Genomic DNA, 13343 nt, shown 5'->3' on the forward strand with positions numbered 1-13343 from the left:
GACTCCTGGGATTCCAGAGCGGCCTCTGTGTTTGTGCTAAAAGAACGTTTCATAGTGGAAGGGTGGAATACAGAGTCCTGAAGAGTCTTCAGTAAAATGTAGCCCAGGATCCATCTCCACTACATGCGCTTCCCACGGTGGTCCTTACATCTGAACCCGAGCACAGCAGTGGCCACAGGCGGGCGAGGTGAGTGGGCTGAGCTCAGGGGAGCAGGGCACACTCTCATTCCTTGCAGCTCTTGCTCCCTGGCCCCCGCCCCGGCCCCATACGGTTTGGTGGGGGCGTGCGTGTTCTGTGATTCCCGCAGGATCCCAGGCCTGCCCGGGGTTCCACTTGTTTCTCACGGCTAATCCAGCTCCCAGCCTGGAGCCTCCGCGCTCACTGCATTAATCAGCCTTGCTGGAATGATCACATGGTCCTTAGCTGCCTCCCCTGTTAGCTGCCGCTCGTCAGCAGCTGGCAGAGCTGGAGGCTGCAGGCCCCTGTCTGCAGAAAGCCTTTCACTTCAGAATACTGGGGGGTGTGCAGACCCCGCCTCCTTTTCCTGCACCTTTGCACCATCTGACTGACTAAATGGTGGTCCTCCAAACCAGAAAGGCCCCCAGACAGTCTGAGGAAATTGTCTCCGACTAGGTCATGTTTGCACTTGAAGAATTCAGGTATGTCCTGGGTTTCCTCCATCAGCCTGCCGCTGGGTTTTTGTCCTCTCTAGGTTTTTGCTGTGTAATGACAGCTCAGGCTCCGGCTGGTCCTCATAAAAGAAGGGTTCTTTTCCACGGCAGGGTTTCTCCCGGTCGTGGGGGTGGGCGCGCCGAGGTGGTGCCGGTCTGGGGTGTCGACTGCAGGCACCCAGGCAGCGTGGTAATCGGTTTGATGGTGTGTGAAGGTGGCGAGGACCCCACCTTGCGCCTCATCCGAGCTGTGCTGGTGCTGGTGTGGAGTTCTGAATACTGACTAGGAACTGCTTATCCAGATGGAGCCTCTTGCTGCCTTTTGTTTTTCTTCCTTTGTCAAACTCCTGGAGCCTTACTGCTCTTTAAAAAAGCACTGATTGCAGCGGTGAAGGTGGAAACCCTGGAAGTGTGTCTGCTGGCTCATGATTTGGTCTCGGCTCTGATTTTGCTCATTGTGGACGGTGGTCTCGTTGCGGCTGGGCAGTTTTCTGGCAAGCGCCCTCATGGTGTTTTGTGAACAGGCTCCTTCTTTGCTTTGGTAAGCTTTTCAGCTGCTGTAATTATGAATGCTCCAAATTAGAGTCTTTTGTGAATCTTATTCCCTCATCTCTCCCTTGGGAATCTGTCCCCAGTATATGAATGTGGGGAGAGGGCTCCAGAAAAGAGAGTTTCTCAGAAATGAGGCTAAAGGAGGTGGGATGAGGGGGGTTCCCGGCTCCTTTTGCTGTGGGTCTCCACCTCTTCAGAGCATGTGGAGGACAGCGTGTTTGTATCTAACCTCTGACAGCTTCTCATTTCTCAGATGGAATTTCCGTGTATTTAGAACTGAACATAAATACCATATTGACAGGCAAAGGAGTGACTGTGTGGCAACCTTACAGGCGGTTTTTGTTCCCTCCAGATGTAGCTGCAGTGGGCATTAAAATAAGAATAGAATCACCACCTCTCGTTGCTTGTAAGAGGAAACTGGAGACCTTGTCATCAAAATTGAGGGAGAAGATGAGAGATTCTTCAGCTGTCTATAAGGGAAAGCGGGGCTGCAGAGGTTGCTCCCGCCCTTCCTGTAAACTTGGGGCTTTGCCTCCAGGAAGTTACCCTTTGTTGGAGAGCGCGCCTCTTCATCATTCCTAATGGACAGGTTTGTGCAGGTTTCCATGGGGCAACCTGCTCTGATATCATGAAGTGACACCATGACCAGAGCTCACTGCTCGTGGCAGCTCTGTCAGGTGACCAACAGGAATTTATTTAATGCCTGGCAGGTAAGAGTGGACAGGTCATTGGGAATGAGTCAGGAGTCACAGGTTCTAGTCCAGGTTTCTTGATCCTCGTGAGAATTAGCAAGAGCATCATAAATTGTGGAAAGTAGTACAAGGGTGAGGTTCCTGTTTTACGGCTAGCGCTTGTTCTAGACGGAGTAAGCCTTGGCTTTGGCCTTGAGCAGACGTGGAGCCTTTGCTTGCCTTTTGGAGTGAGAACAGAGGGGTAGGGAGACCCACCCCCACTGTGGTGGCCCCTGGTCCTGGAGCGGGTCTGACGAGCTGGGAGGGCTCCGGTTCAAGGGCACCGCTCTGCCGAGCTGAGGAGTGGGAGATGGAGCAGAAGAGGGAGGCTTCAAGCTTCGGCTTCAGCCAGCCCTGAAGAGTTTTGCTGTGCATGATTGCATTTTGTGACAGCTGCATGGGGCCAGACAGATGGCTTTCTTTTGTAGTCAGGGGACTTGTGTGAGGTTCAGGGCATTGTGGTGGGGCTCGGGGCTCAAGAGGAGCTCACTTAGCTTTTTGGTTTAGGTCAGCTTGGTTCTCGAGCTATAGCACACGGTAGATTCACCCAGAGGGCTCACAAAAACCCATCCCCAGCATTTTAGATCTAGTAGGTCTAGGGTGGGGCCTGAGGGCTTATGTGTGTCCAATAAGTTCTTAGGTTTTCTGGAGACCAGACTTTGAGAACCATTGGCTTAGGGAAAGCGGACAGACTGTCCTTGAGATGGGAAGTCGAAGGTACAGCTGGAATCAGAAACAGCAGATCAGGTACAGGCAGGTGGGTGGGGCGGGGTGGGGTTGGGAGCACTCATGGGGAGGTCACACTCGGGCCATGCGATCTCAGCTGCCCTCCTCCTGGGGAGGCCTGAGAACAGTGGAAAGGAACACTGGGCTGAGCACCCATGAAGCTTGGTTCGTGACGCTGGCGCTGCCGTGGACTGTTACGTGAGGGTAAAAGGAGGAGAGGACTGTGGGGGACGCCGTCAGGTTATCTGCAGACACAGCCCTCCACAGAGAGCGCCAAGGCCACGTTCGTTTGAACAGGAAGTCTGGTTGACAGACGTGTTTATATGCCCCGTCTCCCCACTGGACTGTGAGTTCTAATCCAGTCTGTCGGCAGGCCATGCTGCTTTTAACTTGATTTCTTAGGGCCTAAAACTGCTGGAGAAACAGTAAGGCCTTAGTGAGTGGTGAACACAGTCATTTTCAGGAGGACTTAAGACAGATGAAAAAGCAAGCAAGCCCTCTGGCTAGCTCGGTGCCAGCCTGGAATGCCCGCTGAGTGCCTGCTGGTACCGGTTCAGAAGAGCATGTCGAAAAGCAGACATCTGACCTCCTGAGAAAAATGAGAAGTATCCTCAGCACACCCCCACTGATGGAGCGCCAGAGAACTCCGACCTTGTTTCATAAGGAATCCCTGCGATGACCTCACTCTAGACCGTGGCGACAATGGTCAGGACTCCCCGGGGCCGGGCTGCAAGCCTGGAGGGCTACAGGGACATGGAGACGTGAGGCTGGGCCAGCATTTCCCCACTGCTTAGGGGCTTTCCCTGCCTTTCCCTGACTGCAAGACCATGTTGTCCTCACACCGGGCCAGCTGCTCTACCTGGCTATGCTAGGAGACACACTGCATTTGAGTTTTTGCTTTTAAAAAAAAAAAAACTTCGTAGGTGAGACATGTTCTGAAGTAATAGTTTAAGTCAACATTTACCTGTCCCCACACCCCACAGAGACTGTCCTCTGAGCCCCTCTGGAGATGGCTTTGTAGAACACGGTCTGGTTTCCTTCCACCCCTAGATCCTAAGCAGGGACCGCCTGCCCTTACCAACCCCAGAAGAAAGAGTCTGAAATGTGACTTTCAGACTCATGGTCCCCCAAATGAGAATGGAACCCAAATCAGAAGCTCCCGCTTCTCAGAATCCCTGCTCCTTGTTGTGGTTTATTCCCAGTGCTAGCTCCAGGATGTGTGATCCACAGTTGGAATGTGTCAGTCATGGAAAAATGGGAAGTTACTATTTTGGGTCTGTTGTGTTTTATTTTTAAATAAAACATTATTATGGAAGGATGGGATTCAAACTCAGACTCGTTCTTTGATAATTCAAATTTATATCTAGTCTTAGGAAGTGTCACAACTTTTCTTGCCCCTTCACTGGAATACTGAAATGAATTACAACGAGTGGTATCAGGGACACCCTGATACCACTGAAGCTCACGAACCAAGAGACGGCCCAGTGTCCAGAGCCCAAGCCAGCTCAGTGCCTCTCGTCTTCCAGGCCCTGTGATCTCTTGAGGAAACAGGTATTTAGGTACAGCGACGTTCACACCGTTGTCGGTGTTCAGTCACTGAGTCGTGCCCAGCTCTGCAAGCCCATGGACTGCAACACACCAGGCTTCCCAGTCCTTCACTATCTACTGGAGTTGGTTCCAACTCAGGTCCATTGAGTTGATGCTGGGCAGGCGATGGGGAAATGGAGAAACAAGATCATTTCACACCTACTGTGCACCAGACATCACTAGCTGCTTTGCCCCTCGTAGTTTGAACCTGAGTATCATTTTATGGAGACATGGACAGTCCCAAAACACATACCTCCAACCCAGAAACAGTGTTTGCTAAGTGAGTGAAGGAAATGAGAACAGAAGCTCCGAGAGGTCACCTGAAGTCACCCAGCTGTGGGGGTCTGGTCAGTTTCACTTCAGTCCTCCATTCTCAGATACCCTGTGCCGAGAATGCCATCCTGTGACTTGACCTTGTGTCTCCCAGCCAGCACAGCCTTTCTGAGTCTCTCCTCTGGGCCCGGAGCCCGCGGTGGCTCCAGGCACTCGGCTTACCTCCCCAGGTGTGGGGAGGGTGGGGAACAGAAGAGGAGCAGAGGGCCGCTTGTAGGGCAGGACCGACTGACCCTCCACCCGACCTCCAGCTCCGCGGCTCCTCACTCCTCCTTACCTGTCTGTGTGGTACTTACTGCAGTGTAATTGTGTGACAGTTCCTGTCCCATCTCTCTCCCCTACTGAAGTCTGCACCCTTTGAGGCCAGGAGGCATATCTTAATCCTCTGACAGCACCACCAGCTGTTAACCTAGACTCAGCTCTTGTGTGAATCAGGCTTGTGTGTGCTCAGGTGCTGTTCATGTCTGACTCTTTACGACCCCATGGACTGTCGCCCGCCAGGCTCCTCTGTCCATGGGGATTCTCCAGGTGAGAATACTGGAGCGGGTTGCCATTTCTTCCTCCAGGGGATCTTCCCGATCCAGGGGTCGAAACTGTGTCTCCTGCATTGGCAGGTGGATTCTTTACCACTGAGCCACCCGGGAAGCCCCAGTACTTGTATTAGAGTAACTTTAACTGAGTTAAGTCATGGTCTCTAACTGGGGGAAGGGGGCTGTCCTACTCCCCAGGGCTTCCTAGCACTCAGGCCCTGGTAGGGGGCGGTGGGGGCACATGGGTGGAGGATGTGGGTGGACAGTGAGGGCAGAGGGAGGGGAAAGTAGAGCAGCAGAAATGAGAAGAGACAAGTCTCAGTGACTTGACAGTTTCACCTGCTGCTGGTCTGACCAGCCACAAGCATAAGTTATTTTGGGAGACAAATAATTTAGCTGTAGGATGGCAACACAGATATATGTAAAAATGCTGGCCTATCCTCCATTGTTAAATAAATGTCACAGCTGCTGAGTTTCACTCAAAGAGAAGCGGTGTTGTGGAACCAGACTCCAGTCCAGTCCATACAGTGTGGATGTAAAAGCCCAGACCTTGCAGAAGTCACTCCATCTCATCTCTTAGTTACGTCACACAGAGTAAGAGGGCTGTTTTGAGGATAACATACTGGAAAGCAGTGTGTAAATTATAAAACGCTGTGATAAATGCTTGTATTTGAAAGTTACCTGGTTAAGGTGCTGCTTTATTAAACTGTTTCCATCCCCCATTTCTCTTTGCTTAGCATTGTGGTCTCTTATATGGAAAACAACAAAATAAAACTGAATTAGAAGAAGATTCAGCTGCACTCATTACCCAGAGGAAGGAGCCCTAGAACAGGAGACCAGCTTGGGTCTGTGTGACTCTTGCTGTAGTTACTTAGGATGATTGCAAGAGAGTCTCCAGCTGTTTAGGTTCAGAGACCTGTGTGGTGCCTTGTTGGAGGCAGGAGGGCCTTTTTCCTGTTAGGATAACCGTTCACCCAACAAACCACTTGCTGAGCATCAGTTGTTGTTGTTGAGTCACTCAGTCGTGTCCGACTTTTTGTGACCCCATGGACCGCAGCACACCAGGCTTTCCTGTCCTTCACTCTCTCCCATGGCTTGCTCAAACTCATGTCCATTGAGTCAGTGATGCCATCCAACCACCTCATCCTCTGTTGTCCCCTTTTCCTCCCACCTTCAATCTTTCCCAGCATCAGGGTCTAGTCTAATGAATCGGCTCTTCACATCAGGTGGTCAAATATTGGAGCTTCCACATCAGTCCTTCCAGAGTATTCAGGACTGATTTCCTTTAGGATGGACTGGTTTGATCTCCTTGCTGTCCAAGGGACTCCCAAGAGTCTTCTCCAACACCACAGTTCAAAAGCATCAATTCTTTGATGCTCAGCCTTCTTTATGGTCAGCTCTCACATCCATACATGATTACTGGAAAAACTGTAACTTTGACTAGACGGACCTTTGTTGGTAAGGTAATGGCTCTGCTTTTTAATATACTATCTAGATTGGTCATAGCTTTTCTTCCAAGGAGCAAGCGTCTTCTGATTTCACGGCTGCAGTCACCATCTGCAATGATTTTGAAGCCCAAGAAAATAAAGTCTCTCACTGTTTCCATTGTTTTCCCATCTATTTGCCATGAAGTGATGGGATCGGATGCCACGATCTTAATTTTTTGAATGTTGAGTTTTGAGGGAGTTTTTTTCACTCTCCTCTTTGACCTTCATCAAGAGGCTCTTCAGTTCCTCTTTGCTTCCTCCCATAAGAGTGGTGTCATCTGTGTATCTGAGGTTATTGAGTAGAAGATGCAAATCTGTGTCATTCTGAGTCCTGGGGAGGTGCTTAACCAACACCAAAAGCATGGGGTGAGGGTAGCCAAAGACAAAACGAACCCGGGGAAAACCAGAAGCGATTCCAGACGGTTCCAGATAGGGCACTGTGGCTCAGGAGGAGGACGAGGCGAGGTTTTGCCGTGGTGAACACTAGGGAGACTTGCAGGGGGAGGCGTCTCTCGGAGCACGTCTTAGAACAGCTTCAGATTTGAGGGGAGGTGGCGGAAAGAAAGGAGGGACTGCTGGCAGCCGTGCAGGAGCTGTACCCTGGGAGCGGGGGCGGTGTGGTCTTAGCCCGATGGTGGCTGATGAAACCTGAGGAGAGGGCTTTTGCTCATTCTTTTCAGAGTAACCCAGTCTGGTTGTCTTTTTCTCGTGATGGTCACTTCTCTCTGCCCTGAGAAGTGCCCTGGGTCACTGCTTTGCCGAGGTAAACCTTTCTCACCTTTAGGGAGTTCGTGTCTTACCTGTGGGAGGCCACGCGTTTTGCATTGCCGGCTTGTTACTTTGCGCAGGTTACTTCAGTTCTTGCTTTAGTTTGCCAGTCTGTAAGATGGGGGATTACCTACCTCCTAGAGTGACTGTGCTGATTAAACAAGATCATTTACATAAAGCATTTGGCAGGGTTCCTGGCACTTAGTGGGCTTCCCGGGTGGCACTAGTGGTAAAGAACCCGCCTGCCAGTGCAGGAGACGTAAGAGACTCGGGTTCAGCCTCTGGGTTGGGAAGATCTCCTGGAGGAGGGCATGGCAACCCACTCCAGTATTCTTGCCTGGAGAATCCCATGGACAGAGGAGCCTGGCAGGCTACAGTCCATGGGGTCACAAAGAGGCAGACATGGCTGAAGCAACTTAGCACACACGCACGCTGGCACTTAGTAGATATTCAATAAATTCATTCCTTTAATTTACTTTAAGCAGCAGAGCATTTAATTCAGACCCTCATCCTGGATGAGAAATCACGTAGGAGCCAGGAAAGAGGCCTGAGCCCTCTGAGGACGAGGAGCTTCTCTCATGACCCCATCTCCTTGGCATTCAGACTCAGAGTGCCAGCAGTCAGTCCTTGGACGATAATCCTGTTTGCTGCCAAAATGTTTATGACACAGTGAACCGACCGTGATGTGACTCATCAGCTAGGAGCCTGGGTCTGGGCTTGGTTGACGCACGGATTCACCGGGCTGAGAGACTAATTGCGTTCCCTGCAGTTGACATACTGGGCCTGCGTGCTCCCCGACCGAGGGCAGCGCAGCCACACCCCACGGCCAGCGTCAGTGCTGCCCCAGTGCCGCCGACTCAGCCCCAGCCCGGGACTCCGGATCTGCGTTCCTCCAGTCACGTTGATGCATCCCCCGAGACTGACACGCGCAGTGGCTGGCTGCTGAGCTGACACGGACAGGTTCAGGGTGTGAGCTCCCTTCTGGGGGAGGGCAGAGGGAGTTAACGGGTGGGGACTCGGTGGAGGGGCAGTTGTAGATGTGGTGGGGTCCATCCCAGGGTAGTTCTATCGGGCATCAGGAGCCACTGGAGACCTCAACTTGGGGGTCCTTCGTAACAGTCCCTTCCTGGGAGAGCCCACCGAAACTGAAACACGGAGCCCAGGTCGCTCCTCACACCCGGTAAGTCCAGGTGCTCAGAAGTGGAGCTCACGCACGAGCCCACCATTGCTCCTCAACCCTAGCTGAGTTCGGGGAGAACCCGAACCTCAGGAACCTGCAGATCCTACGTTTTGGTGACACTTGTTACCTTAGATACGCCATTTAACTTCACTGGGATGTAGTTTGTCCACCTGGAAAATAGAAATGGTTCATAAAAAAACAAGATTACGGCCATGCAGGAGCTTGGGGAAATCAGGAGCTCTGGATAATTACAGGTGCTGTTAACATGTGCTTTCAAGTTCACCTGGCGCCTCTGGCCGCAGATTGAACCACATGTCTTGAGTGTGCGTGACTCATAGACACAACCCTGAGTTGGAACTGACCTCCTGCTGGTTTGTGGGCTGTGTGGGGTTTGGTGACTGGTCATGTGGCTGTCAGGAGGTCATCCCAGACCCAATTAGAGGTGAGAGGAGGTGTTTTCACTCCAGTCTGTCAGTTCAGGGCCTGGCAGATGCTAGGGTTGATCCTGCCGTGTGTCTCTTAGACTAGCCCAGCCTCCATCTTCATCAGCACAGGGGCTGGAAGAGAGCAGAGACAGCCCATGTTTACCTGTGGAGGCCCACGAGGAAACTGAAAACTGGGAGCTCTTCCAGCTCCAAGAGCACCTGGAGCACAGGCTCGAAGGAAAGAGAACCTGGAGCGGAAGGTGGATGTCCCTCCAGGGCCCGCTCCCGCTCTTCAGAAGCTCCACCAGTGGGGCCGGTGGCTCAGACAGTAAAGAACCTGCCTGCAACGCAGGAGACCCTGCAGGTTCGATCTCTGGGTGGGGAAGATCCTCTGGAGAAGGGAGAGACAGGTAAAACTGTGTGGTTGGATATACAGGACACCAAGCAGACTGTACGCTTTAAAGGCGTGTTTGGGCTCAGAGGTGAAATCCTTTTTCCTAGAGAGAGGATGCTTTCACAGTCAAATGAACCTTGGAGCCAGAGTGAAGACTGTGTTTTCCTTATCCACCAACTTACTGAGGAGTGAGCGCAGTAGAGTCCTGAAGTGGACAGAGGAAGATCCGCTGTGCTGCTCTTGATAAAACTGTTTTCCTGCCCTTGTTTGGGGTATTACGATAATCAGGTCCCTGTTGTGAATGAAGCTCACTCTGCCCTGGCAGAAAAATGTGAACACAGCTTTGCCTCACAGAACGGTGGGCGTTCCAAGGAACACGGCCTGGTGTTTGGGGGCCAGTCCTTTACTGAGAACTCCGTCCACAGCCAGTCCAGCTCCTTCTGCAGCTGCAGCCCTCTGTGGCCTGATTGCGTGCTCTCCCTTAACCCTTGACTCCCAGGAGTCTTCCCTCTGCTCCTTAAACGGGTTTAGTCACAGATCTGCATGTTCTGCTCTGCTTCCCTGTCTCTGAACTGAAACTGCAGAGCGTGTTTCGGGACTTAGGAGAGTGTTGTAGGTTCTTCTGGCTCTGCACAGCGAGAATTCGACAAGAGGCAGAGTGACAGGTAAGGAAGGGTTTATTAGTGAGTGGAGGACACTTGTGTGAGAGAGAAGCAGGTGGGCCAGGGAGCACTGCCCAGAACTTAGTGAGCCACGGGTTTATCGTCACAGGAAAAGTGGGGAGGGGGCGAGGACCACCTTCTCCCTGCCTCTTGGGTAGACCTCACACTTCTACCGCCAGCTCCTCCTCCTTGTCGGGCGGGGAATGTTCTTGTCCCCAGATGGCCAGACTGGACTGCAGTGGCGTACGGACGTGAGCCAAGTGAGAGTCGCACACACCGGAGGGTGGCACCCGCCTCAGGTTTCGGTGTAATGTCACCCTTTCTCTATATTTTTTCTTTTTCCTGTGTGCCGAGGAGCATATCCCAGGAATCATTAACTTCCTCACCCTCCCGGGGAAGGAGGTGTGTCTCATTCCGTTAGTTATTTCCTGCTCAGGGCACATCTCAATATTCTGTTGCATGGTTTTGTTGCTGAGCAAGCCTGCTTGCTTTGACGGGTGAGCAAACTTGCTTTCTTGAGTGATCATTAACACGGGGTCTCCCGTACCTCTTTCTTTAATTAGGGTTCCCTAGTGGGATTAGCTGTTTAATCACCCACTCTGTGCCTTTACTGTGCCCCTGTCAGAACCATTGTCTTCTTCCTATGAAACCCTTCCAAACCCAGCACTGCACACACTTCCTTTAGAGCCTTTTCTGACCACTGTGGCCCAAATGAACTTTCCCTTTTTCACTAAACTCCCATGCAGCACTCAGGGTGTCGAGCACCCAATCTAATAGCTTGTGCTTCTCATTCTTATCTTCCTGACTTGGTAAGGATACTTGAAGGCAGAACAGTATCCTCTTCATTCCATCTGTCACACTTGAGCAGAGTGGATGCAGCCCAGCTTCTCAGCACTTTTTATTTACTCATTTTTATTACTTATTTCGAACCTCCTGCCATATGCCAGTCATTGTTATAGGCCAAGAAGGGGAAATGGCAGGAAAAAGGCCAATTTGCTGCCTTTTTGACGTCTTTTCACTTCTGAGCATGAAGCCGAGATTGGAATTTCGAGAGAGGTCCTGAATCTGGGGAGCAGGCCCTGTTGTGCCCGGGCAGAAGATCAGGAGAAAGGCCTGAAAGGGACCAGGTGGTAGATGTTCAAATCTGTAGGGAGTTAAAAGGGTTTGAGCTAGTAAAAATGCGTGTGAAATTTAAAGAGTCCTTATATATTTTAATGAAAATATTCTGATTCTTCAGGATTCAAATACAAACAAGATAACACATGTGCAATTGTACCCACTATATCCCAGGCACTTTTGTTATCATCTCTAATTTTCCCAGCAATCCTCGAAGCTCGGCATTATTTCTACTATTTTATGTAAGGGGCACCTAAGTTTCAGAGAGGTTAGATCCCTTTCTCACACATCTGCTTAATCGGTAAAGCTGAAAATCTGACCTGTGTCTTCTAACTAAAAAGTCAGTGCTTGTTTTTATCATTCTGACCCTAATTTTGTAAAACAGAGTCTGTGAGGTGTTCTGGCTCTTTGTGCTTTATGTAATGCTTCCCTGGTAAGTGACTGTATTGCACTGCTGAGCCCTGACTGTGATCAGTGAGACCTGCTGAGAGCTGCATTCGCGTGAACATGTGCAGCACTTTCCTCATCGGAGTCCGAAGAGGCAGCTGCTGGCCTTGTCGTGTCTGTCCAGCTCCACACGAGCTGGCGCTCGAACCCGCGCCGTCTGGCTCTGGGACCTGTGCCTTTACTGTCTTAGTCATAGGAGGGGCTTTGTGGCTGAAGAGAGTTCTGTGGTCAGTTGGTCAGAAAAATTGCACAACCCCACCCCCCACCCCCAACCCGCAGAGTAGCATGAAGCTCTGGTAAGTCCTGCAGGGGCAGCTATTACATGTGTGAATTTTGCCCCTGAGTTTCCCATGTATGTTTGATGAAGGGATTTTTGCTGCCTAACATTTGCATGCATGCTAAGTCGCTTCTGTCATGTCTGACTCTTTGCGACCCCACGGACTGTAGCCCACCAGGCTCCTCCGTTCATAGCATTCTCCAGGCAGGAGTACTGGAGTGGGTTGCCATTTCCTCCTCCAAGGGAATCTTCCCCCGCCCCAGGGATTGAACCCGAGTATTTCTGCATCTCCCGCACTGTCAGGCAGGTTCCCCACCAGTAGCGCCTAACACTTAATTTTTAGTTTAAACTCTGGAAAAATACTGCTGTATGGGAAGGAGAATCTGAGCCTCGGAATTAGAAGAGGGAGGAAAGAGAGTTGTTGTTCAGTCACTAAGTCATGTCCTACTCTTTGCAAACCCATGGACTGCAGAATGCCAGGAGCAGAGAATATTCAGGGGAAAATACATAAATGGAAGAAGATAATAAGGCCTGAGATTTGAAGTCTCATTTAGGTATGAGTTCAGGCTTCTGCTCTTACCGGCTATGTATTGTAATTTGGGGCAAATCATTTTTTATTCTTTTTGGGTCTCACTTGCCTTATCTGTAAAATATTATTGTGAGGAAAAGTGTGATTGTATATGCAGAAATGCTTTGTTAACAGTAAAATTCATACTTTTTTCAATTGGTGTTTACCAAGTTCATTTCCACTCTAGTACCCAACATGGCATCTACCAGCTATTTGAAGAACAGTTAACAGTTGTTGGATGAATGAGTGGATTTTGTCTTTAGGTCTCAGGGTTCTGTAGCTGGTATGTTACAACTGAGAAATGTTTTACAATGAGACTTTGTTTCTTGAATTTTCTTTCTCAATTGTGTTTTGTGTGTTTTAAAAATATTTATTTATCTGGCTGCATTGGGTATCGAAGCACATGGGATCTTTAGTTGTGGCTCATGGACTCTAGTTGTGGCGTGTGGGCTCAGTCATTGTGGCGTGTCGGCTTGATTGATGCCACATGTGGGATCTGAGTTGCCAGACCAGGGGTCAAACCCATGTCCCCTGCATTACAAGGCAGATTCCTAACCACTGGACCAACAGGGACGTCCCCGTAAATTGTATTTTTCCTAGGTTTTCTGTTTTTGGAATTTAATGGAAAATCAAGACTCACTCACTTTGTTGTATTCCAATTTGGACTGCTAAGGCAGTTTATTTTGTGTTTTTCTGATATGTTCCTGGCAGCTAGAAATTTTTGGACAGTTCCAAAATGGTAAATTTCATTCAACAGTGTGCATGTGGTGGCTTTTTTTCTTCTTCTTCTTTAATAGCACTGCTGATTCTCAGATGTGCCCATCTGTGGTTTCTTTTTTAAGGAATTTCTAATACAACACCCTCTCGATGTAATTACTCTTGATGTTT

General features: G+C 50.3%; 1 protein-coding gene across 12 annotated transcripts in view; it reads left to right on the top strand.

Annotated features, from left to right (window-relative positions):
- Positions 1-13343, top strand: part of EVL (Enah/Vasp-like) — a 147230-nt gene that overhangs the window by 38648 nt on the left and 95239 nt on the right. For 9 of the 12 annotated variants that reach the window (XM_027520701.1, XM_027520706.1, XM_027520708.1 and 6 more), the window contains exon 1: positions 8409-8566. The exons of 1 other annotated variant lie outside the window; for it this stretch is intronic. In XM_027520701.1, coding sequence (XP_027376502.1) covers positions 8424-8566 — 143 coding nt within the window. In that variant the 5' untranslated portion in view covers positions 8409-8423. Of the gene's footprint in view, positions 1-470; positions 661-1163; positions 1214-8408; positions 8567-13343 lie in introns of those variants that run through there. 2 more of the 12 variants (XM_027520709.1, XM_027520707.1) reach the window with 2 other exon arrangements.

Source organism: Bos indicus x Bos taurus, chromosome 21, assembly GCF_003369695.1.
Source record: "Bos indicus x Bos taurus breed Angus x Brahman F1 hybrid chromosome 21, Bos_hybrid_MaternalHap_v2.0, whole genome shotgun sequence".
NCBI lineage: Eukaryota > Metazoa > Chordata > Mammalia > Artiodactyla > Bovidae > Bos > Bos indicus x Bos taurus.